At 36.7% G+C, this 25844-nt stretch overlaps 2 protein-coding genes and 1 long non-coding RNA gene across 3 annotated transcripts; 1 reads left to right on the top strand and 2 right to left on the bottom strand.

The window, feature by feature from the left end:
• Positions 1-218: 218 nt before the first annotated feature.
• On the top strand, positions 219-3337 carry LOC140880602 (D-3-phosphoglycerate dehydrogenase 1, chloroplastic-like). Its single transcript, XM_073285183.1, has 5 exons — positions 219-924; positions 1362-1738; positions 1983-2093; positions 2197-2292; positions 2382-3337. Exons 1-5 carry the CDS (start codon positions 288-290, stop codon positions 3051-3053), a joined length of 1893 nt encoding a protein of 630 aa, XP_073141284.1. The 5' UTR covers positions 219-287; the 3' UTR covers positions 3054-3337.
• A 271-nt stretch (positions 3338-3608) lies between these two features.
• Positions 3609-9856, bottom strand: LOC140877463 (glutamate receptor 2.8-like). The gene is made up of 4 exons (XM_073280998.1): positions 9601-9856; positions 4841-6177; positions 4607-4754; positions 3609-4459 (listed from the first exon to the last, which is right to left on the bottom strand). The coding sequence occupies exons 1-4, from the start codon at positions 9854-9856 to the stop codon at positions 3609-3611; spliced, it is 2592 nt and encodes an 863-aa protein (XP_073137099.1).
• Positions 9857-11342: 1486 nt separating this feature from the next.
• Positions 11343-13288, bottom strand: LOC140879566 (uncharacterized). Its single transcript, XR_012149457.1, has 3 exons — positions 13260-13288; positions 12532-12776; positions 11343-11405 (listed from the first exon to the last, which is right to left on the bottom strand). It is a non-coding gene; the product is annotated as an uncharacterized lncRNA (long non-coding RNA).
• Positions 13289-25844: the final 12556 nt, after the last annotated feature.

The following is a 25844-nucleotide window of genomic DNA, read 5'->3' as shown; positions in this document are numbered from 1 at the left end:
ATGTAAAGTTTGGCAGATGGATTTATTTACCGAACTAATAATTAATAAAAATAAAAAAAGTAACAAATGGACCAATTTTGAATTCGATAACCTGGTGCAAATGACTCTTCCATTCATTCTTTTTCTTCCACCAACCCCTGGTTAACTGGACACAAGACGTCAGCGAGGGTCACAACTGTAATTTCTTGGAGTTTCCTGAATAAATATCTGCTGCTTTTTCTTCAAATTTGCCCACATTTCTTCCTTCTTCCTCACAGACGCGAAAGCTGAATCAAATAATTCATTCAATGGCTACCAACTCCGTTTCCTCTGCCACCAATCTCACCAACAACACCACATTTCTTCCTCACAATAATCTCCCAAATACTTCCTCTTCTTCCCTTTCCTTCTCTGATTCATCCGTTTCTCTCCAGAAACTCTCCCTCTCCTCCCATTTCATCAGGAATCCCATTTCAAGAAATTCCGCCATTTTCTGCGTCCTCAAAACTGCTCATGCCTCTGAATTAGTATCCAATGTGCGAGATTCGGATCCGCTCATCAAATCCCAGAAGCCCACGATCTTGGTTTCCGAGAAGCTCGGAGAAGCGGGGCTCGACTTGCTCCGAACTTTTGGGAATGTCGAATGCAGCTATAATTTGTCGCCCGAAGATCTGTGCGCCAAAATTTCTTCGTGTGATGCGCTGATCGTAAGGAGTGGGACGAAGGTGACACGCCAGGTGTTTGAAGCCGCCAAAGGGAGGCTCAAGGTCGTGGGACGAGCTGGGGTTGGGATCGATAATGTGGATCTGCAGGCGGCTACTGAGTTTGGCTGTTTGGTTGTGAATGCGCCCACCGCGAATACGATTGCTGCCGCGGAGCATGGGATTGCTTTGCTTGCTGGCATGGCACGCAATATTGCGCAGTCTGATGCGTCCATGAAAGCTGGTATGGTGTCAACTACATGTTTTCGGTTAACGATTTATTCTAGATCTAAGATTTGGGACAATGCATAATCAAACATAGCAGGTTTCTGTTGTCATGCTTATTTGTAGTAAATTGAGATTTTTGGTACTACTGTAAATGAATCAAGTATCATTAAAAGTAAACTGATATATGCTTAAGATTCGCGATCGTCATTTCTTTCCCTTTTTGATTGATCCCTGATGGTCAAAGCCGGGATCCTGACATGATTGCTTTGTAATACGAATCTGATTGCTGATTCTTAATCAAAATGCAGTATACTAGATCGAACCATAAATCGATCTAAAATCAGATATATTGCTTTGAATTCAGGAGTACTTATCTCTTAATACCTGTTCTGTGATCTGGAGTAATGGGACTCGGTTCACATGATTAATTGTTTCTTACGTTTTTTTATCCAGGGAAATGGCAACGGAACAAATATGTAGGTGTTTCTCTGGTTGGGAAGACATTGGCGGTCATGGGATTTGGAAAAGTTGGGTCTGAAGTTGCTAGACGTGCTAAGGGCCTTGGCATGCATGTCATTGCACATGACCCGTATGCTCCAGCTGATAGAGCACGAGCGATTGGAGTTGACTTGGTCTCCTTCGATCAAGCCATTTCCACTGCGGACTTCGTTTCTCTCCATATGCCTCTCACTCCAACTACTAACAAGATATTCAACGATGATACATTTGTAAAGATGAAGAAGGGAGTGCGCATCATCAATGTTGCCAGGGGTGGTGTTATAGACGAAGATGCTTTAGTGAGGGCCCTCGATAGTGGAATTGTTGCCCAAGTAATTCACTTTTCTGGATCTCTTGAAGATGTTATGTGCTGCATACGTCATTTATTATGTTCTAGGGATATTAGTAGTCTGTAGTCTCATCATTGATTTGTTTCTAGCAAATGAGATGACAGTTGGTTCTTCCTTTAAGCAACTTTCGGCTTAATACTTGTATATACCAGTTTCATTGTAATGTAGTCCTGATATCACTATTGCAATTTGAAACCCAGTTGTTTCTTCATCCTGATATTTACAGGCAGCCCTTGATGTGTTCGTTGTTGAGCCTCCACCGCAAGATAGCAAATTAGTGCAACATGAGAATGTCACAGTTACTCCTCATCTTGGAGCGAGCACGAAGGAAGCCCAGGTATGAATTTGTATTTTGAAATAGCTTTATGTATGCAAGATGTTTTTTCTTTCTTAAATTTTTTGGCATGCTAACATGCTCTCATATTATCGAGAGCTTTTAGGAAGGAGTTGCTGTTGAAATAGCGGAGGCAGTGGTTGGTGCACTGAAGGGTGAACTTTCGGCAACTGCAGTCAATGCTCCCATGGTTCCTCCTGAGGTAAATTTTTTTTTTCTTTCCTTTATTTCTTCGTCTTTCCTTTGGCATCCTACACCAATAACGATTTATGTTTCCATTTCCATATTTAGGTTTTGTCTGAATTGGCTCCATACGTTACTCTTGCTGAGAAGCTTGGTAGACTAGCCGTTCAGTTGGTTGCTGGAGGGAGTGGAATTAAATCTGTGAAGGTGGTTTACTGTTCAGCTCGTGATCCAGACAACTTGGACACCAGACTACTCCGAGCCATGATTACAAAAGGCATCATCGAGCCAATATCTGATGCCCATATTAACCTTGTCAATGCAGACTTCATAGCCAAACAAAAAGGCCTTCGAATTAGTGAGGAAAGAGTTACTGTTGACTCTTCCCCTGAGAACCCTGTGGAGTCGATTCAGGTACAAATAAGTAACGTTGACTCAAAATTTGCTAGTGCTTTGTCGGACAGCGGAAACATTATCACGGAGGGTAAAGTGAAATATGGGAAACCTCATTTGACCCAAGTGGGATCGTTTAGTGTGGATGTGAGCCTGGAGGGAAATCTCATACTATGCCGTCAAGTGGATCAACCAGGAATGATTGGAAGAGTGGGGAACATTCTTGGAGAGAATAATGTGAACGTTAGCTTTATGAGTGTGGGAAGGACTGTTAAGAGGACAAAAGCCATTATGGCAATTGGGGTTGACGAAGAACCCGATAAGGATACTCTTAAGAAGATTGGTGATGTACCTGCAATTGAAGAGTTTGTTTTCCTTGATCTTTGAAGTTTTTGTTTACTTGGTTGATGGGATTTTTTCGAGGGGTAAGACTTCTTTATGTGGTAGTAATTCATAATAAAAGATTGTTGATGCTGGAAGAAGACAAGGCTAATGCTTCTTGGTTTTCACTTTTTTGGTTAGTGCTTTTAGATTAGAACACTTGTTGGGAAGATTTCAATGATCTTTCTACTAGGATATGAAATGGGATTTGCTGTTACTGTTAAATAGGTTTGTATCATGGGAGTATATCAATAAGTCGTGTTAAATTGTTATCTCTATTTCGGGTGTAATTGTTTGTATTTGTAGTGTAATATTTTTGTTTGTGGTGTAGTACAATGGTATACCGCAATTGATGATTACAAACGAGAATGAAACCAGGACGCATTAAGAAGTAAAAGCTATGATTTCCTTTCTCCAAAATTAACTTCAATCGGACAGGAACTGCAAGCGGTGATGCACTTTATAATGCAAAACATTAATGATTATTATACAAAATAGCATGAAATCCTACGAGCACTCTCTTCTGGATTCAGAACCAGCTGGTGGCTGCATTTTATCCTTTTAATAATCTGATGAAACTGGGACTACTGTGCTCGAAGGACGGATACTCGGCGAGACATCTCCCCCGTCTGCTGTGTCTCTAAACGATTTCGGGTCTCTTTCATCAAAATGCTTGCTAACTGCAGCCACTTTGGCCCAGATTGTATCGCTAGAGCTCCAAATCCTCCTAACAAAATCTCTGTTCTTGTAAAAATATCTGCTAACGAAAACGGCAAGACAAGTGATCGTGATTCCCCCTGTTATAGCAAAAAGTACTTTGAAACTTGCTAACTTGATCTGGGTCGGGCCAACCCTGCCGTCTAGAACACCATCATTAGATGCCAAGCTATTTATATTACAGTTTCTCTCGATTTCGGATATCCGGCCGTTTTCCATCAGCTCAATGACTCTCCGAGAGACATCAGCAACTAACAGTGAGCCTTTTGGGAAAGCATAAGCAAATCCGTCGGTGGGATAGAGTTCGCCAGAGGCTGTGTACTTATCACCATATCTTTTTATGAAAAGGTTGGTGTACGGTCGTACAGAGAAAAAGGCCGCTACGCCATCATTTTTACTTCCTTTAGCCAAGGCTTCTTCACAAAGATCTGCGGTCTCGCAAGTCCTGATTCTAGTCTTGTCGAATCCCAACTCCTGCAAGAAATTGTAAATGAAAGAGCCACTACGACATCCAACGTGGGCTTTTGTTCGAATTAGTTCTTTCACATCAGCACCATCTGGTGAAAGTCCTTGCACTGTTAATCTAGCCGAAAGGCTCGCCGTGAAGGTGGAATTCAGTACGAGCACCACAAACATCCAAACCACCACAACCAATCGAGCTAAATTGCTCACGATTTTTTCCCTGTGCGCGAATACTAATGACATGAAAGGAAAATAGAATATCATGCCAGCATGTTGGCTAGGGGGGCCTCTGTAAGCATCGTTAAACTTGTGTTCAAGAATCCAGAGGGCCACACCCGTTAAAATGAATAGCGCTATTGAAGTTAGCCAGAGTTGCGTACTAAGGGTCTCCAAGAATATCCATTTGTTATCGGATTCCTCACGTTTCCTTGTAATGGTCACTCCTCCGGCTGTAAATGGAAGAGTGAAGTCCACATACCTTGATCGATTGGATGTGATCGTGATGTCACCCACTGCGGCATCAATATTCTGGAAATAAGAGATATGATCAGGAATACTTATAATAAAATCAAGTAAATCTAGCTAATGAATCTTAGTTTTGTCGATTTGTGTACCCCCAGGAAAACTTGACGCGTGAGTTCATCATAGTTTGTTGCATTTGATCCATTAGAATTAGAATTTTCAAATGGAATAAATTCGAATGGCACGGCGTATGGCAATGCTTTCATGACATCCTGAAATATTTGTATGTAGCATCCACTAACTTTCAAAGTATTAGTTTCAGGGTCTCTTTTCACTTGGACAAATTCTTTGAAACCAGATCCTACTGGCACTCCAACTCTGAGCTTCTTAGCGCCGACTGGAACCTCCCATCCCCGTGGCGTAACCGTAGAATCTCCGGGAAATATAATGCTTCCCAGTGTTTTGTCTGAAGAGCTAGTATTCTTCATGTTTTTTCCACTCGATATTCCTTCAGAAGCTGTCCATATTCCTACCTCTCTCTCTCCCTTTCCAACAACATTCAGTATCTGAAAATCTGATGGCCCCAGTTGTCCTTGAACGAGATGGAACTTCCCACCAAAGCCTTGAAATGTAACCATCGACATAGCTTCGAGAATTTTGGGACCTGTTTGTGATACTTGAGTGGTGAATAGGTTTGTTGAGTTAATATCACTGGTAATATTGATCTGCAAAGAAGCTGGCACCCTAACTCCAACTCTTTCAGAAGCCATAGCCAATGCCCACAAAGTATCATATGTCCAAAGACCATAAAAGCTCAACTCAGCTTGTAAAGAGTTGGGATTATCTGTAAGGAACTTTCGTTTCCACCTTTTAGCCAAAGAATCGAGTTTTCTAGATCTTGGAATCAAAGGCTTAACTCCAAGAACGCCTTGCATAGAATCCACAACATGTGAATCCAGCGAGTAAAATAAGTCCATTAGCCCACTTGTTACGATCCATGCATAGCCTTCACTCATCATTCCTGCTTCTTTTGCTTTTACGAATAGCTTGGAAGCGAGAGAACTTGAAAGGTGCACCACAAATACCCTGGTTTGCATAGTCTTCATCTTGTATAGCTCTTGCAGTAGAAAATCAGCAGTCGCTGTGAGAGAGATGACGCTTCTGTATGAAACTCGAGCATTAACATCTTGAAAGGCGTTAGCCAAATAGGAAACTATCCCATTACCATAATCAGAATCTTCGTATATGAGAACAACTTGATGCCAGTTGAAATATCCAACGACGGCAGAAATAGCACCTACTTGAGCCGCATCACTCAGTCCTGTTTGAACAAAATACTGAGATCTGGGATGGAGAGAAGGACTTGTAGCTGAGAAGGAAATGATTGGAACATTTGCTCTATCTCCAAGACCCATCACAAAGCTTGCTTGTGAAGATTTTTGGGGACCGATTATTGCGTCAACTTTGACATCCTTCAATAAACTGAGAGCTGCAATATCCATGCAAGACAATACGTCGGTCGTCCCATGAGCTAACATCAATAAAAAAAATTACTACTTTTTTTATATGGTGGTGAGGTTTTTTGTTTCCACGATTAGAATGGTTTTAGCGGTTTTGTTCATGTTGTGTAACCCTATGATTGGTCAAAAACAGTGGGTCTCATTTTGTTTATATTGTCCGGCCTTTAGGCTCACTAGATCTAAATGGTGTACAAGTGAGTTTTATGTTATTCAGGAGGTTGTGGTCCGGATTGGTGGTGAAGACCTCTGTGCATCCGTTGCGAGCTAGCACACCCGTGACCTTCGCCAGCTCATGTTTCAGTTGATTTAGTTTATGATGTGATATTTTATGTGTTGAGCTATTTTTCGCACATGTTTACTATTTTTCATTAGTTTGCATACTTTTGAGATTATAGTCGTTTGTATGGATTTTAACCTGTTCGAGTTGTTAAACTTTTACGGGGTATGCACTTCGGGATGAGCTTCAGAGCGGCTATCCAAACATGGCTCAAGGGATGGTTATACGGGGTATATGCACTTCGGGATGAACTCCGTAGCGGCTATCCAAAGAATGAAAGTTTACGGGCATTGTGCCATATGCTTATTGTACAACAAGAACCTATGAATGACTCATTATGATGGTTACCACAATACACATACTTCATCACCCCTAAAGGTTTTATGTTACGGTTACATCAAGATGTATGTATGTTAAGTTTTGCATGTATGTAATGCTTTTCTCATTTAAAGTTTTAGAAAATCTTTTTTATGCATTATTCTTGCTGAGTCTTTAAACTCTCTATACTTGAATGGTGCAGGTGACGAAGATATCGATACCTTCATCGATGACTATGTTGGTGGACATGAAGAGGAGCCGAGGGTCGGTCCAGCAGGCAATGCGTGAGTGCAAGTTTTATGAATGATAGTTGTTTAAACAATATTATGTTTTGATGGAAAAACACAAGTTTGATTATTTATTTTGATGGCTATTTTCGGCAAAGTCTTTTGAATGTTATTTTTCATTATTTTGTGCCCTTTTAATACACTTATTTAATAAAGAAGCTGATGCTTCCACAAAGTTCTTAATTTCTTCAAATTTTAAAGTATGTATGTTGAGTAACGCTCCAATAAAGTTTGTGACGTTACAAGTATTGGTTTGTAAATCTGATTTACATTTTTAGTGATTATTTGGCCAAAGACACCCGCACAAGTATTTACTTGTGCATAATTATCTCTGATTTTATTTGTTTTATTTAATTATTCGTGTTTTATTATTTTCGCTGCATGTTATCTCTACTGTTACCAATACCGTAGGCAACACAAACTCTACACGAATTTAAATAAACTACCATTATCTCTTACAAACATCTATCCTTCATAGAAATATATATCAAATATGACCCATTTTTATAAAAAAAACAATATACCTTACCAAGACCTAAAATAGATAAACGTAACTTAGAGGACTATTCTGGTTGCTTTCCTCATAGGTTTCCTCATAACCTATGAATATGATTTGTTAAGAAAGAAAATTATGGTTTGATGGACTCGTCGTGTATTTTATTTTGAAAACCTCCCCTAAAAAAACACACACACACATACAGCTGGACTTTTTTAAAAACTGTGCACATGGGAAAAGTATTTTTAAAAACAAAACAGACTGCGAGTTTATTGACCCCAAATTTTCAAAAATAATTTTGTGATTCTAAAAAGAGGTCCATTCGTTTTTTTTCCTCGGAAAATTTCAAATTTCTTCCTATGAGTTGATAGAGTAATATGCTTTTGTTTTCAATAATGTAAATAGTCAAAGTTTAGTTTTAGTCTAATGAGTTGGTTTTTATTTTCAATTTTTGCTCCTTTTTTCGGAGTTTTGACATAGCATCACATACGTCAGTAATATTCTTTATATACTAGTCTGATCATCAATTTTTGATATCATATCAGTATACCGATGAAAAATAACTATATGCTAAAAAAAGACTAATTTATTGGACTAATTAAGGCCAAATTTAATAACTACATTGGGACCATAAGGGAAAAAAACTGCCAACCTATAGGATGAATTCAATCATTTTTCTTGTTGAGAGAAGTAGTAAAAAAGCTCAAAAAATTAGAAAATTCACATATTGCATAATATTTATTATGAATTATTTTATTACAATAATTCAAAAAAGTATTACCCAAAGAATATAACTAAATATTGGATTATATTTGATAAGTATAATATTAATTTTTTGAGAGACGTTAATAATCAAACAGATTAGTTTAAGAATACATGGAATAAGAATATTAAAAACATAAGAACTAAATATCATTTATTTCGAAAAGTAAAAGTAATGATTAGTTTTTAAATTTGTTTTTTATACATGTTTTATATTTAGTGATTTAATTTTTTGAGTAACTAATTTTTCTTTTAAAGAAACTAACATTTTAGATTAAATGTTTTAAGAATTGAAGCTATTAATGAAGAACTTGGAAAAAATTAAACGGATCAACTAAAGGTTAAAAGGGTACGAATGTTAATTATTAATATACAAATTAGAGTTTGAGATTCATTGGAGTGTAAGTAATTACACTCTTCTAATTTATTTGAAGAGTATGTTTCTTGTAAGACGGTCTCATGTGTTTTTGTCTGTGAGACAGGTCCGACCCATATATATAATAAAAATTAATAATTTTAACATAAAATATAATATTTTTCTTGGACAAGTTGAGTAATAGATCCATCTCACAAAATTTACTCATGAGATAATCTCATAGAATTTGTATCACTTGAATTATATTGTTCGATAAATTATAAAATTTGGCATAATAGTATTTGGGTTTGGTTGACTTGGTCATATTTGAACAAAAATATTTACACTTCTTAATTTAATAATTTAAGACAACCAATCTGAAAACTACACCTCTTAACAATACAAAAGGACAATTTTCAAGAAACAAAAAACAATACCAAAGGCCAAGATAGCTAAAAAATTAAATAAGATTAGGTTGGATTAAGAATAACTAGCAAAGCTAATTATAAAGGATTTTATATAAATTAAAAAAACCCAATACTCTACCTTTTCTAATTTCCTATCCCAGAATTCATTTGGTCAAAATATTATATTTTTTTTCAGGGAAAGGTATTATTCCTATTTTTGAAAATCAGACATTAAGTAAATGGATTGTTTTATTCATTAAAATAAAATAAAACACAATAAAATAAAATAAAATATAATATTTGAATATTTTATATCATCATAAATATACTTATAAAAAATTTAATATACATAAAATTAAATTTTATATTACAGTTTTAAGTATATACACCATACTAGTGTAATTAAACTATATAGAACACTCCCTGTCAAAAAACTATATAGAACACTTATCTTCTGGAAGAATATATAGAAGAGTGCATGTATATATACCATTAGCTGCAGCATCGATAACTTGTCCCTTTGAGTCCCTTAGATGAAGAACAAGCCTTGTAGTGTAATTCGGGTTCGTTGCATAAAAATCGGTCATCGCCAGAGCTATGCTGGTTAGGCCTATACGCCCAACCAAGGAATCAAAATCAAGAATGACACCAACTTGAAATATTGTTCTGTTATCGACTCCGGTTTGTGCATCGCACAAGGAGCCAGATAAAACAAGTAGTGAAATGTATAAAATCGAGAGGAGCATTTTCTTTTCTAGAAACTGATACACTCATTACTCTTTGAAGCCCGAACCATGTGTATATATATATATATAGATGCGTGTCAGAGTAGGAAATTCTGTGAATAAAGTTGAGGATATTTTTGAATTGGTAAAAGTCCACTCTTAATTAGTACATTACCTCACTTAATTTTAATTTATAGTAGCGTTGCTATGTCATCGATGAACAAGTAATAGATCTTGCAGTGAATATGGATGCATGGTTCATAAATATTACTTGTTTTGAATTATTGTTAATAAGCTTGAGATTAAAGAAACACCAGTTAAGTTTTGCAAGACATCAATTGCAGCTCTGTGTTTCATTCTTGAGTTTTGAGTGACAAAGGGTAAATGAACTTCATATCTGCTATTTGTAGGATGTAATGATGAATGATATAGGGTAATATAATATTAGCTTCAATAGAAAACTCGAACCAAATGTTGAATAAAACAATGATGATTAATTAATTAATTAATATGTTAGTTGTTAGATACTTTTAGGTTGCATTTGAATGGAAATATATCAATATTTGGATTTCGATTATTTTGCATTGTTAACAATGAAACAATAGATCAACTCTTAATTATGTACACTACTATTTACATTACATACTAGTAGAAAAATCGCTTAAGACTTCGGTAAATAACCGAATTCGTAGGATTATAAATACCGAAGTAGTGTCACGTGAAGTAATAGGTACTATTTTACTTCGCGTAACCACCGAAGTCGTATCCCTTAAATTAGCAAAGTCTTTGGTCGATGCATTGAGGCAGAACCGGTTCATAATCGGACCGATACCGAAGTAAAAAAATATCTTTTACTTCACTAATTTCATAAGTTGCTTAGTAAAACATATTCTATTACTTCGTCAATTAATGAAGTTGATGAAGTAACAACTATGCTTTGACTTCGGTTCGTAGACGAAGTGAAATAAAGTCTTCTACTTCTTCTATTAATGAAATTACTGAAGTCATAGAATAGTTGTTACTCCGGTATTTTCATTAATAGACGAAGCAAAATAATATCTTTTACTTCGTTAATTTCCTATATTAGTGTAGTAAAATGCGTCTTTCTACTTCGTCTATTAGTGAAATTACCGAAGTAATAGAATGTTTTTATCTCGTTAATTGCGTTAATAAACGTAGTAAAATGATGAAGTAAATTCTTCGATTTACTTCGTTGATACTAAAATTGCTGCACTCAATAAAACACAGTTTTTTATAATAATGCCATAAATATATTTTTGAAACTTACAAATACACCAATAATGTTAATATAAATTCATCCCAAAACGATAAAAATACATAGATCAACAAGTTTATCCACCAAAATAACGATTATATGCACATATCCACACGTATCTCCTCAAAACTAAACGCGTACACATCCACACGTATTTCCTCAAAAGAAAGTATTATCCAAACGTGAATGACATATTTAAGCACCTACATACGAGTAGACAAATTCACTTCATTCACTTCTAACTTCATCAAATTGTTCTTGACTGTAACACTTATTCTTGACGCATCCTGCAAACTGAAATTCCAACAAAGAGAGGAATGTCACGGTAAACCAACAAGGCAGCTAGTTGCACGGTAAACCAACAAGGCAGCTAGTTGCAAAATGAAATCCAAAACAAAGAATATTCAGCAACCTATTTGGTATGCATGCTGACACATATCAGGTGCTTAGAGAAGATTCAACAACCTATTTCATACACACACTTACGAAAAGTAAAAAAGAATCAAATATATAGACACCATTTAAATAGTTTTAGTAAGCAAGAAAAGAAAGGAGTCAAACAAAGCCCTTGAATTGAAACTAGTCCACATGCTTGTAGAATACTGGAGATTAAGAAAAAAGAGAGAAAAAGGACGATCCAATTCCACCAGCAAAAGCCCTCATCTGCATGCTTGCATAAACCGAAAATCAAGAAATAAACACAAAGGGTGAACTATATAGTAGGTTTGATGCTCGAAAGGGCTCTTTCAAAAGATAACAAAAAAAACATACATAGATGATTGATTCAATTCAGTACATATAAACAGAAAAAGGCAAATAAATAAAAATAATACCAGGTCCCAAGGTTCATAAAGTTCTTTTTACTTTAATAAGTTCAAAATATAAACAATTAGAATCATTTAGCTTATTCTAATGCAATAGGAGAAGAATCACATTTGCAATAAAGAGACAATCTCACCCTATCTTGCAATAAACAAAGAAACAAAAACAAGGCAGAGTTTCAAACAGAAAAGACTCAAAAAATCTTCAAATAGTAAAATCCCAATTACAAAAACACAAAAGTACAAACTTTTTCCATTCAAGAAAACAATCCACCGAATTCATACCAAATGAAGAAAATTATTTAGAGAATCAACTACTTACATAGGTATATTTAGAAACATTATATACAAACAATATCCGCCGAGGTAGAACTAGGCATGTTGAGACTAAAACACCATACACAAACAAAGGAATGCCACATATTAATAAACAAAGCAAAAATGAACGATCAGACATGAGATTTGAGAAAGGCATAACACACTCAACGAAGCAAAAACTATGTAGCGACATTCTCAAATCCATATACTCCTTATACAAAATATTGTTTTTAATCGAGATATTACATCGGTTATTACCATTAAATAAATGAGTCAATTACCTCAATATATTCACTTGTGTAAGGGACAGTGAAATGAGCAGGGGTCCAACAAGTTCCATCTATATACTCCTTATAAGCACCCTCATCTTCCTTCAACGGTGAAGCAGCCTTTACAGAAGCTGTGTATATAAGCCTCCTCACTGTTCTCGATCAAACACACAAACTCGCAAATCTCCTTGTCGAATCCACGGTTGCATCGATCCTGTTTTTGTACTGATTTCGTGTCCAGATCCCAAAATCTGTTTCTGCTTTAATCAAATAGAAAATATCAAATTGGGTCAACAGAATCCAATCATTTCTTCTTAATCTCTACCCGAATAAAATGAATGAAACAATAAATATAATCAATCACAATCCAAGCTCAAACCCTGAAATTTAGCTTCAAACACATCAGCGGAAACATCTACCTGAAACAAAAAACAGGATGAGCAAAACTCTGTAAGCGTAAAACTCCACTTGATGTTCATTATCCTATAAATTAATCATATTATTAAAATACATTCATATTTCTTGGAGAACAAAATCATCACTGTTCCTTGAGCTTAAAAAAAACCAAGTTGACAAAAATATGAGATAAAAAAGTATTCATCAGCAAGATGAAGAAAAGAAAGGATTCCTAGTATCTCCACCAGCGCATTCATACACCCCCCATATATGCAAGCATGTGTGTGCGTAAATACGCACACACACATAAGCGCACACATGTGTAAACATATATATATTTATACCTGATCAAGTGTCAAGGTATCATGATCAACCAAACCTTCAGGAAGTACAAGGTTGTGCACTTGTGAACATAAGCAAGAACCTAAAGACAAAACAGAAATGGTCAAAGTAAAAAAAAAACCACAATTGCATAATCAAATAAGAATTTTCATAATATATCTTTATAGATGTATTTTCTTGCAAGAAGGAAAAACGAATACAAGAACAAGAAAACAAAAAAAGATATTTCAGTACGCTTAGACTATGGCTTGTCGTGTACATGCCCTGCTTCGGAAGGCTTTCTTTTAGCCATGTGCAAATGAAAAAGAACCGTGGGGTGGGACTGAAATTCCAATGAAAAGATAGCTATTCATCTTACATCCCCGAATTACCTGTGCTTTCATAAACTCATTTTTATCTTTCAAGTAGTTGTATTTCTTCGCTGCTAGGTCTTATTTAAAAAAGTAATGAATTAATAATATAATTAATGATGATAAAGTAATATATTTACATGAAGTTCTTTGACGATATATATATTAAGGTACCGTTTGGTTCATAAACGAGATGAGCATGAATGGATAATATAATTAATGATGATAAAGTAATATATTTACATAAAAAAATAGTGCACGCTACTAATCTTTCGAATAATTTACAATAGACAATAAGATGAATAATCAACCAAATGTGTTATCCACTGCACAAAAAAATTAGATTCATTATTGTCTTTGATAAATAATACATATATAAATGTTTTCACGTATTTGATATAGACTTGAATGGCACTAAAGTAACCTTTCATTTCTTGCTGTACGAAATTACCACGAAATCTAAAATATTCTATTGTAATCCCTAATAAATTAAGACAAACTCTCCTCAAAACTGTTAAGATATTTTGTCCTAATGGTAAAGGTGAGACCTTAATAACTCTAATGGTCTTGAATTTAAGACCTTAATAACATATCATTCTCCAATATGCTATAATCATCTAAAGGGTGATGTCATATTATGGTTTTATACCCTTTCTAAGGGCCGGAACAAAAGTTATAAGATTTTAGGAATTTCTCTCACTTCTAACGTCTTGAATTCTAACAGTATGTACCTTTTCAAATTCGAAGCATGAGAAAATAAGCGTAACAAATTGGAACAAATAAAGTACAAGCACAAGGAAACAAACCATGCATAACAAAACATGTAATGAATCGATCGAATTTTAACACATACATATTTTTTAATATATACACATAAGTCCACTTACCTTATTCAAATGTGTGAACCAAACTTGGTCAAAGCTTGGACATAACTTTGGGTACTTATAACTCGAAGTCAAGTATGAATTTGAGTTATATAACCCCTTAGAATATGGCCTTGTTGCTTTCCAAAATAAGACTAATTTAGCACGTGTTTGGCAGCACTGAGTGGCTCAATTTCATGGAGAGTTTTTGAAGAATTTTAACACATACATATTTTTAAATATATAGACATAAGTCCACTTACCTCATTCAAAGTGATTGTAAGGCCTGTAACAACCATGGTAGGAGTTTTTCCTGGAAACTTTTGGCCACCGAACGCCTGATGCTGATAAATAAAAATAAATACATGGCTCAAATTAATGAACTAGCTAGTAATTGATAAATTCAAACCCCAACAATATTTATATTCGTTGGCAAGACTACTGCTTCAAGAATATTGATGTTACTGAACACAAAACTACAGATTATTAATTTAGCTAAAATGTTCCGACTAGAAGATGAACATAAAGTACGAAATTACTCAAGTACTTCAAAATTGTTCCGACTTTCATGAAGATGACTACATCTCAATCTCAAAACACAAAAAATGAAATAATAATATATATTTCTCCTTTTCAGATGGAATATTTAACCTAAGAGGCTTCGGAGGAAACGAGCACTGTTTCGGTATCGATCTGTTGCTGACAGCCCCGTCGTTCAAACTCGCCAGGAAAGGAGGCGGAGCGAGCCAACCCCGCTAGAGCTTCCGCCGCTTCCAACTCAAACGTCAACATCCTATGTGAGGTGCATAGAATGAAAAAAAATTAATTTTGTCAAGTCCAAGGACAGGCCATCCCTATATTTTACCAACCCGTATAAAAATCATTAGATCTTTGAGTTGCTATTACATCCTCTTTTGACCATCCACAGGTTATAGATGTTAAATCTAATATAACTTTTTGTGTGTCCTACATTGGAAAATGTCCGCCTTGAGACAACAAGATCTCACAAACTCAAACAAACTTAAGCTTATCTTACACAATATTTCTTCATAAATTACCAAATCTTTTAGAAGCAACCACGAACACACATTTCCACTAGCATGTCATTTGATAAATAGGAACATTTGAGGACTCATGAATAAAACAAACCAAATAGTTTCATCGATAAAAAATAAACAGAACAAAGTCAGAAATTTTACCTTATACTTTTCCTTTTAGAGTTTCACAACAGCAGAATGAGCCAGCAAGATATTATGCCCCACAATATATGGTTCAGTAGTGGAATTGCCCTTCGAACAAACATCTGAAGAAGGGGATCGATGGAGCTTGGAATAAAGGGATCGATATGGATTTTGAATCGGAAGACGATGACCAGCTCATGGTGGTGGTGGAAGGCTGAAGTTGTGAATCGGCGGGACGCTAGGGATGAAGAAGGTGATCGATGGAGTTCGGAAGAAGGAGATCGGTGGAGTACTTTGGGTTTTTTAGGATTTGAGTCTAACTCCAATAATTGAAGAAAGATAGAAAGCTGAAGGAATTAATTCACCGCTTACATTAAAAATTAATTTTAGTTTTTCACTTTTTACTTCGACAAAATAATATATGCCGAAGTAATATGTTTTCAAAAAATAAGTGAAGCCCGTGTTTTTTTAAATACCGAAGTAAAATGTGTGTTTTTATTGCACTTGTGTTATTACCGAAGTTATTTATTACATATTACTTCGTACTTAGTAATTTCCGAAGTAAAATATGCTGAAGTAAAATGAGATTTTTCTACTAGTGATATTATGTTGAATCTCTAAGTTTTAGTGATAACAAACAATAATTCATTTTTGTAGTAACCCAGATTCTATTTTAAGATAATGATATGTTAAACATGATTAAGGGTTAGTAATTAACCAATTCCAGGATTAAATCGGACTTCAGAATCAAGAATTGGATTGTCAATATTTGAGCCAGTTCGGACGGTCCGAAGAGGACTTCGGACGATCCGAACTCAGCAACTTGGGGGCTCCGAAGATGGCTTGTTGACTTCTGAGTTAAGGCAAGTTCGGACGATCCGAACTAGGATCGGACGGCCGAACTTCACCTATGCCAAGTAGGCAGGATTACCCAGCCGAGATTTTTGACAAGTGTCAAGCATTGGACACTTCGGACGGCCCGAAGTGGCGATCGGACGGTCCAAACTCGACGTGTCTCGCATGCAGGCAGTGAGTTGGATCGGACGATCCGAACCCGAGTTCGGAGGGTCCGAACTTGACCGGAAATTTTCCTATAAATTGGGGTCTCCGGAGTTCATTTTGAATTACGAATTCCCGAGTTTTCTTCTTCAATTATATAGTGTGAGATATACACTTGAGGGCCCTATCAGTAATAGTGAGATTCTGGAATAACAAAGAAGTTGTTATAGTCATCCAGAATCAGCGACATCAAAGGGCTTACTACGGATGAAGGTATGGTCCGGGAATCTATTTAATTTTTGGGAGTACTTATTTGCTTAGTTAAGGCTTACAGAACTTGTGTAGTGATACGGTGAACTTTTAAATATAGGCTTGGAACCTAGGATCCTACTTTACTTGAACTACCCTAGAGGTACGTACACATTGACTGAGATTGCCAGCGAGTATACATGTTTATATGTTGCATTTATTTGGCATTATTATATGACATGATATATGATTTACCGTTTTCCATATTCATATGTCATGTGCATATACACGTTGAGCCTATACCTTGATATACCTGATTATAAAGCCGCTCAGCTCATTACTCGATAGTCTGTCACTGAGAGTACCGCGACGGCGTGGACATGTATGTCTGACTAATCTGGTGTACTAGACGAGTGTGGTTTCATCCAGAGGTTGATCCGCGCGGTGGCAGCACTCATGTGGCGCCGGTATTGAGCATGACTTTTCAGATGACCCTTTACCAGTCATCATGTTGCATGCATTATATACATATGTTTACTCATGTTTATGTACTGGGCATTAGCGCTCACGTCTAGTTGTTATCTTGGACACCCTATTCCACGGGGCTGGTCGCAGGATGGACGGAGCTGGTAGTTCAAGGCAGGACTAGGGAGCATGAGCCTTGAGGAGTTAATTATACAGCAGGATTCGATATAGCTGTATAATGTTTACTTTTAAGTTTTTCGATATGGTCGTATCACTACAGTATTAATCCTGGATATATTTTACTAAGCTGATATGAAATTTTTGGATTATGTTTCCGCACGTTTTATTCTGTTAAGTATTTTGCTATATTAAGTTTAATGCATGCTATTAGTTGCCAGTTAGTAGGTGATTCTGAAAGAGTGGGTGCCCGGTTAGCCAACTTATGGCTAAGGGCTTTTATGACTCTATGTAAAACAATCTTTTGTTTAATATAATTTACACTTTTATAATGGCATTGACTTTATCTTTTTTCATATTGTTATATTATGATATACTATTGTTGTTTTGATAAAGACCTTGAATATACTATAGTGTATGTAAGATGTGGTAGCACATGAGGATGGCTATCATGAAACACATCTTATAGTCACTGTATATTCTAAATAGTTCCTAGTCAATTGAGCCGTCCGCAAATAAGGATAAGGATCGCTCGAGATTGAGACTAGCATTTGCGATGCCGAGTACCACGTTTCATTGGTATGGAACATAGAGATGTTCAAAGCATGCAAATGGATATTCATATGATGAATGATCGAACTACCCTATTCGGACTTTCCAAGTGGTTATCACTTATCGAGTGGATAAAGTCCGCGATTTTGGTTGTACACCATTAGTCCTTATTACTTGAAACATCATTGAGACTCTATATGCTAGTACTGTACTTTGACTCGTTTACCGACTCTATTGGGGTCATCAGGTGTCGGGATTGGGTACAGTTACAACACATATAGGAGTCGATGCTTTGTCGTCAAGGATTCACCACATACTTGCGAGTGTGGATATTCTATGCGATCTGAGGAGATATTAGTGTGACGAATCTCTGGCCAGAGTACATGATGTGCTTTAGGTTAATGGGTTTTCCTAGTAACACATGCGATGTCACTATTTGATCTCCAAGATGTAATGCATAGTTATCGAATCTCGAACGACTCTCGATATACCAATGGTTGTTGATTCGATCGGGATATATGGATGAAGGGACCGTACTGTACGCTAACCAAAATCTACTGGTTCTTGCAGGCACTATCAGTAATACCTAGGGAATCATGGGGCGATGTTGCTAGGCGCTCTTACCATGATTCGATGGGTAAGTCGGAAATTGTTGTTCCGAGTCACAAGGAGTTGTGAGCTCACGGCTAGCTGTATTCCTGAACCATTGAGGGTTACACAAGTAATGGATTACTAAAACCCCGTAGAGATAGTTAAATTTAAAGAGTTAAATTTAATGAAAGAGAAGTTGGACTTCTTAACTAAAGGGAGTGAGATTTCCTAAAATGACATAGGGATGGGCATTTTTGGAAATCACTGAATTCGGATTCAGAAAAATTTCTTGACTCTAAAAGATGCAGAAATGGTTTCTGTGCACATTGGTGAAATCAGTTTATCAATCGGAGTCACGATGAATTTTATATTAATTTCTATAACAACAGGCTTGACTTGTTGGGCTTAAGTTATGGATTGTGGGGTTTAAGGAGTTAGAGTCCTGATACAATTATAACTAGAAATTATCTATAAATAGAGGTGTTGGGTTCGAAAATTACACACATTGAATACTGCAATTTTCGAAATTCACTCTATACTATTCAAGAGGATTTTTCGAAAATTCCTCTGTCCCTTTTGAGAAAAATTTGGACTGTGATTTTTGTGAAAAATTACAATTCGAATTAACAGATCAAATCTGTTTATTCTCTACGTAAAACTTCTGATTGATTTCTAGTGCAGTCAATCAGAGGGTTTCTGTTTTTCATTCGTGGACCTAATTCCGGAGTTAGATCGTGACTGTCATCGGTTCCCGGGATTTACAAGAAGAGCAGATTAAATTCTGTTGGAGTCCACAATCAAGCCTTTGCTTGACGAGGTAAAAATTTAATTGTGTTTTATTTTTACTTGAACAAATTTAATCGTAAAAGTTTTGATACCCATATATGGAATTGTTCCATATAATAAAATAAAATTTTAAACTTCCGCTGCACCGGGTATCAATTCTTAATTGATCTGAACACGTTTACCAACAGTGGTATCAGAAACAGGTTGCTCAGATCAAACGATTAAATTAATCGATTGTACATAATTTTTAAGCCTTGGTTTTTGAAACAAAACGAAAATTTTAAAATTGAATTTTAATGGGCAAATCGGGTTTTTGCTCATGAAACAAAACGAAAATTTTACTTGAGCGTCGCTGCCCAAGGGCAGCGATTGGATCGCTACCCAGGGCAGCGATCGTCGCTGCCCTGCCCGGGCCCCTCTTTGGGGCGCGGGCTGCCCGGGATTGTCCCGGGCAGCCCGGAAAAATTATTTTTAATTTTTAATTAAAATTTTAAATTTTTTTGAAATTCTAGTTTTTGATCCGATCGAAAATTGTTTTTGATTGGTTCACGAGGCATCAGATCGAATTGTTCGAGTTCGAAAATTTTAAAATTGATTTTTGGATAAATTTGAATTTTTGGAAAATTTATAAATTTTATCCGTTAAATTAAATTTTATAAAATTAATTATTTTGGTACAATTGATGATAAGATATGATCTTATGGTTGGATAAGATAAAATATGATTTTATCTTTTAAATTATGATGCATTTGCATGCTTATTTAATTATTTAATTATTGAATTAATTATTGGATAAAGGATGATCGATTGCCATGACCAATGTTTTAAGTGTATGTTAGGTAATTTACATTTGTCTTATTGTTGTTGGATTTTATTAATGGGCTTGGTTTATAGCCCAATATGATTGTCATATGTAATAAAAGTGGGCCTGGTTTATGGCCCGTTCCCACCCCTAAAAATGTATCCCATATTTGTCATCGAAATTTATTGTAAATTTATTAGACTTAGTGGGAGACAAAGATTTGAAGAAATGGTGGGCCCAGCAGACAATGAAGACCGAAGAAATGTAAATTGGAAGCTCAATGTAATAGGATTGCATTGCATACTTACATATCACCTAGGATTGTACTTAGACTCGTGATTGACAACCACGGGTCGATTAGTTAATGGGATCGATCATCCTTAAATAATATATGATATTATTGATGTATGCATGTTTAGACTAAATTGTATGAATCCCGCAAGCATACATAAATTGCATGATGAGACAAATTTTCAAAATTAAAAATCCCTCATTTTAAATATGATTTAAAATTGATATCAAGATTAATAAAAAGGGAATTTAAATATTGTTTAAATATTCCTACCTTCCATCAACGATCAATGTATGAGATGCTACCCGCGGATACGGTCCGGCTCATATTATTGGGGGGGCCCGTTCGTCGGAAAGCTGTACATTGGATCGACACATGTTGTAAGTTGGGTGGAACTCCCATGGGATTGGCTCATATTATTGGGGATCTACATGGCAACCGTCCATCACAAATTAATATTGATGGGTTATCTTGACATGTCACAATAAACGGCGTCATATTATTGGGCCCTTATTGGACATGAGGTAAAAACATGGGGGTTACTTTGGAAGTAATTGGGCTCTACCTTTTGAAAATTATGGTTGCCTGATATTATTCGGGATCATGATTTGTCAATTGGACTCCATGTTCTCACTAAGGAAAAAAGTTTCCCGTTTTCACTAGAGGGTAGTGAAATCGTTAAAATAGTGGGAGTGTAATTCATAAAATTAAAATTTGCCATATTTTATGTCTTAGTAAATTAAATAAACAATCATTGATTATTGTCTATTTCCTTTTCAGTATACTATTACAATGACTTCTCGTAATCCACTGTTTTCAATTCTCGAACAAAACAAATTAACTGGCGCAAACTATACGGAATGGTTCCGTAAGTTGAAAATTGTTCTTACTTCGGAAAAAGCTTTCTACGTGTTAGAGAAGCCGCCTCCGAAGGAAGCCTCGGCTAATACAAATCCGGAAGAGTTGGCCAAACTTGATTTATGGTGGGACCATGATATCAAGGCCAAATGCTACATGAAGGCTTCGATGTCTGATGAGCTTCAAAGGAGATTCGAGGATACCGTGAATGCTGCTGACATTCACAAGAACCTCAAGGAACTCTTTGGAGCTCAGTCAAGGTCGGAGAGGTATGCCACCATCAGAGAGCTCATGACGAGCCGCATGCGAGATGGGACTTCGGTCCGTGAGCATGGGGTGCACATGATTGGGCTCATTGAAAAGTTGGTAACACTCGACTTGACTTTGGAGCATGAACTTAGCGCGGACTTGTTGCTTCTATCACTTCCTTCATCGTTTGACGGTTTTGTGATGAACTTCAATATGAACAAGATAGAGGCCACCCTTGAAGAGATGGTCAATATGCTTGTCACATATGAAGCCACACTAAAGAAGGATAAACCGATACTCTTGGTTGGCTCCTCTTCTAACTCTAAGAAAGGACCAAGTGGAAAGGGTAAGAAACGTTCTGCCCTCCAAGAAGATTGTACCAAATAAGAAGGAAAAGGCCAAGACTTCAATTGGAATAAAAAATGAAAATGTTTGCCATTATTGCAAGAAACCCGGTCATTGAAAACGTAACTGCAAGGAATACCTCGAACAGTTGCGAACTGCAAAGGGCATGTTTTACATTGAAATAAATGTTTCGCTTAATACTTCTTCTTGGGTATTGGATACCGGATGTGGATCTCACATTTGCAATGATTTGCAAGTGATGACAAGAAGTCGTAAGCTAAGGATGGGTGAGACCCAGCTAAGGCTCGGGAATGGTTCTAGAGTCGAACCCAAAGCTATAGGAGACATTTATTTAGTTTTGCAGAACAATTTTAAGTTATTTTTGAGAGATATTTTATATGTTTTGGATTTGGTCAAAAACATTATATCTATTTCTATGCTTGATAGAGATGGTTTTTCTTGCAATTTTGTGAATGAGATTTGCAATATTTACAAGAATGAATGTTTGATTGGAAATGGACAACTTGAAAACGATCTATATAGCTTAAAATTAAAAGACGTTCCAATTAATTATGTTGATAAAAAAACGATAGTCAAAACCCGGCAAACCTTTGGCATGCTAGGCTAGGTCATATTTCCTCAAGGAGGATGAACAAGCTAGTGGGAGAGGGCATGTTTGATATGTCTGATATTAACTCTCTACCTACTTGTGAGTCCTGCCTAAAGGGAAAAATGACTAAATCTCCTTTCAAAGGAAAACCTGAGCGTAGTCAAAATCTGTTGGATTTGATCCATACAGATGTTTGCGGTCCATTTAGGATTGGTACTAAATGTGGCAACACCTACTTCATTACCTTTACCGATGATCATTCTAGGTATGGGTATTTATATTTAATGAAATATAAGTTTGAAGCATTTGAAAGGTTCAAAGAATTCAAGGCTGAAGTAAAAAACAAACTAGGTAAAAGTATTAAGGCACTTCGATCGGATCGAGGTGGAGAATACTTAAGTACCGAGTTTTTGGACTATCTAAAAGAGAATGGGATTCTCTCTCAGTGGACTCCTCCGATGACACCTCAGCTGAATGGTGTTTCAGAGCGTCGCAATCGAACTTTTTTGGACATGGTTCGATCTATGATGAGCTTCACTGAGCTCCCACCTTCTTTTTGGGGCTACGCGCTTGAAACGGCGGTATTGTTGTTAAACAATGTCCACACTAAAGCAGTAGATAAAACACCATACGAGTTATGGAATGGCAAAGCTACTAAGTATTCGTACTTGAGGATTTTGGGATGTCCTGCTTATGTGAAGCAGACAGTGGGAGATAAGTTGGATAGTCGATCCACCTTATGTTATTTTGTAGGGTATCCGAAGAATTCAATCGGATATTATTTCTATCATCCTGCTGAAACAAAAGTGTTTGTTTCAAGGAATGCCACCTTCTTGGAGAAGGAGTTCTTATTGGATAAGAAAGGCAAGATGATGGAACTCGAAGAAATTCGAGAAGAACCCGAGATACAAAATAGCGATCCTACACCTCAAGAATCATCACAAGACACGCCTATTACTAGGAGATCCGAGAGGACTTCTAGGCCTCCTATTAGATATGGTCTTCTTCTTGAAGGGGATCAAAGTGAACCCGACATTGGATGTGATCCAAGAAACTTCAAGGAAGCAATTTTTGATGCGGATTCGAATATATGGCTTGAAGCTATGCAATCGGAAATAGACTCGATGCATTCTAACCAAGTTTGGTCTTTAGTAGATCCTCCCGATGGAATTGTTCCAATTGGGTGCAAATGGATCTACAAGAGAAAGCTTGGGCCTGATGGAAAGGTATTGACCTACAAGGCACGATTGGTGGCAAAAGGTTATACTCAAAGACAAGGAGTTGACTATGATGAAACCTTTTCACCAGTCGCAATGTTCAAGTCCATAAGAATCTTTATTGCCATAGCAGCATGGTATGACTATGAGATATGGCAAATGGATGTAAAGACTGCATTTCTTAATGGAAACTTTAAGGAAGAGATCTATATGATGCAGCCTGAGGGATACACATCCATGGGAAGCGAGCATAAGGTATGCAAGCTTCAGAGATCAATCTATGGTCTCAAACAAGCATCAAGAAGTTGGAACCAGAAATTTGATGAAACGATAAAGGATTTTGGTTTTATCAAGAACCCGGAGGAACCATGCGTGTACAAGAAAGTAGTTAAGAATGCGGTAACATTCTTAGTACTTTATGTTGATGACATCCTACTCATGGGGAATGATGTAGGGATGTTGCAGTCAACAAAGATATGGTTATCAGGTAGATTCTCGATGAAGGATTTAGGTGAGGCATCCTATATTCTAGGAATTCAGATCTATAGAGATAGATCTAAAAGAATGATAGGACTCACTCAATCAACCTACATCGACACCATATTAAAAAGGTTTTCAATGGATGGGTACAAGAGAGGACATCTACCTATATGTTATGGAGTTTCTCTATCCAAGTCTATGTGTCCCAAGACTGACGAAGAGATAGAGAAGATGACACACGTGCCATATGCGTCAGCCATAGGTAGTATCATGTATGGGATGATATCTACCACACCGGATGTGGCCTATGCTCTGAGCGTTACGAGCAGATACCAAGCCAATCCCAGTCAAATGCATTGGAAAGCCGTGAAGGATATTCTTAAGTACTTGCGAAGGACTAAGAATTTATTCATGATTTATGGAGAGAGAGAATTGAAGTTGGAAGGCTATACCGACTCTAGCTTCCAATGTGACGTGGATGACTCAAAATCAACCTCTGGATTTGTATTCGTGCTCAATGGTGGTGCTGTCTCTTGGAAGAGTTCCAAGCAGGACACCACAGCGGATTCCACCACTGAGGCAGAATACATTGCAGCATCAGCTGCTGCTAAAGAGGCGGTTTGGATAAGGAAATTCATCCAAGAGTTGGGTGTAATTCCTGAAGCTGTTGGTCGAGTCCCGGTGTACTGTGACAACACGGGTGCCATTGCTCGGGCAAAGGAACCAAGGGCTCATCAGAAGTCCAAACACGTACTGAGGAAATACCACATCATCCGGGAGATCGTGGAAAGAGGAGACATCAGTGTCGAGAGAGTGGCCTCTACAGACAATATCGCTGATCCGCTTACTAAGCCCTTGCCAGGACCATTGTTTGACAAACATTGCAAAGCAATGGGATTACGTAGTAGGACTAGTTGGCTTTAGGGCAAGTGGGAGATTGAAAGAGTAGGTGCCTGGTTAGCCAACTTGTGGCTAAGGGCTTTTATGACTATATGTAAAACAATCTTTTGTTTAATATAATTTACATTTTTATAATGGCATTGACTTTATCTTTCTTCATATTGTTATATTATGATATACTATTGTTGTTTTGATAAAGACCTTGAATATACTATAGTGTATGTAAGATGTGGTAGCACATGGGGATGGCTATCATGAAACACATCTTATAGTCACTGTATATTCTAAACGGTTCCTAGTCAATTGAGTCATCCGCAAATAAGGATAAGGATCGCTCAAGATTGAGACTAGCATTTGCGATGCCGAGTATCACGTTTCATTGTTATGGAACATAGAGATGTTCAAAGCATGCAAATGGATATTCATATGATGAATGATCGAACTACCCTATTCGGACTTTCCAAGTAGTTATCACTTATCGAGTGGATAAAGTCCGCGGTTTTGGTTGTACACCATTAGTACTTATTACTTGAAACATCATTGAGACTCTATATGCTAGTACTGTACTTTGACTCGTTTACCGACTCTATTGGGGTCATCAGGTGTCGGGATTGGGTACAG

The sequence above is a fragment of the Henckelia pumila genome, chromosome 2, assembly GCF_033568475.1.
Source record: "Henckelia pumila isolate YLH828 chromosome 2, ASM3356847v2, whole genome shotgun sequence".
Taxonomy (NCBI): domain Eukaryota; kingdom Viridiplantae; phylum Streptophyta; class Magnoliopsida; order Lamiales; family Gesneriaceae; genus Henckelia; species Henckelia pumila.
This window is presented reverse-complemented; position numbering and strand designations above follow the sequence as displayed.

Bases quoted from the DNA above. Each gene is read 5' to 3' on its own strand.
- LOC140880602 (XM_073285183.1), top strand. From the start codon at position 288: ATGGCTACCAACTCCGTTTCCTCTGCCACCAATCTCACCAACAACACC. The intron at 1,739-1,982 runs GTAATTCACTTT...TGATATTTACAG, and splicing joins ATAGTGGAATTGTTGCCCAA to GCAGCCCTTGATGTGTTCGT. The intron at 2,094-2,196 runs GTATGAATTTGT...GAGAGCTTTTAG, and splicing joins CGAGCACGAAGGAAGCCCAG to GAAGGAGTTGCTGTTGAAAT.
- LOC140877463 (XM_073280998.1), bottom strand. From the start codon at position 9,856: ATGCTCCTCTCGATTTTATACATTTCACTACTTGTTTTATCTGGCTCC. The intron at 6,178-9,600 runs GTATATATACAT...TGGATATTGCAG, and splicing joins TATCGATGCTGCAGCTAATG to CTCTCAGTTTATTGAAGGAT. The intron at 4,755-4,840 runs GTACACAAATCG...TCTTATTTCCAG, and splicing joins CGCGTCAAGTTTTCCTGGGG to AATATTGATGCCGCAGTGGG.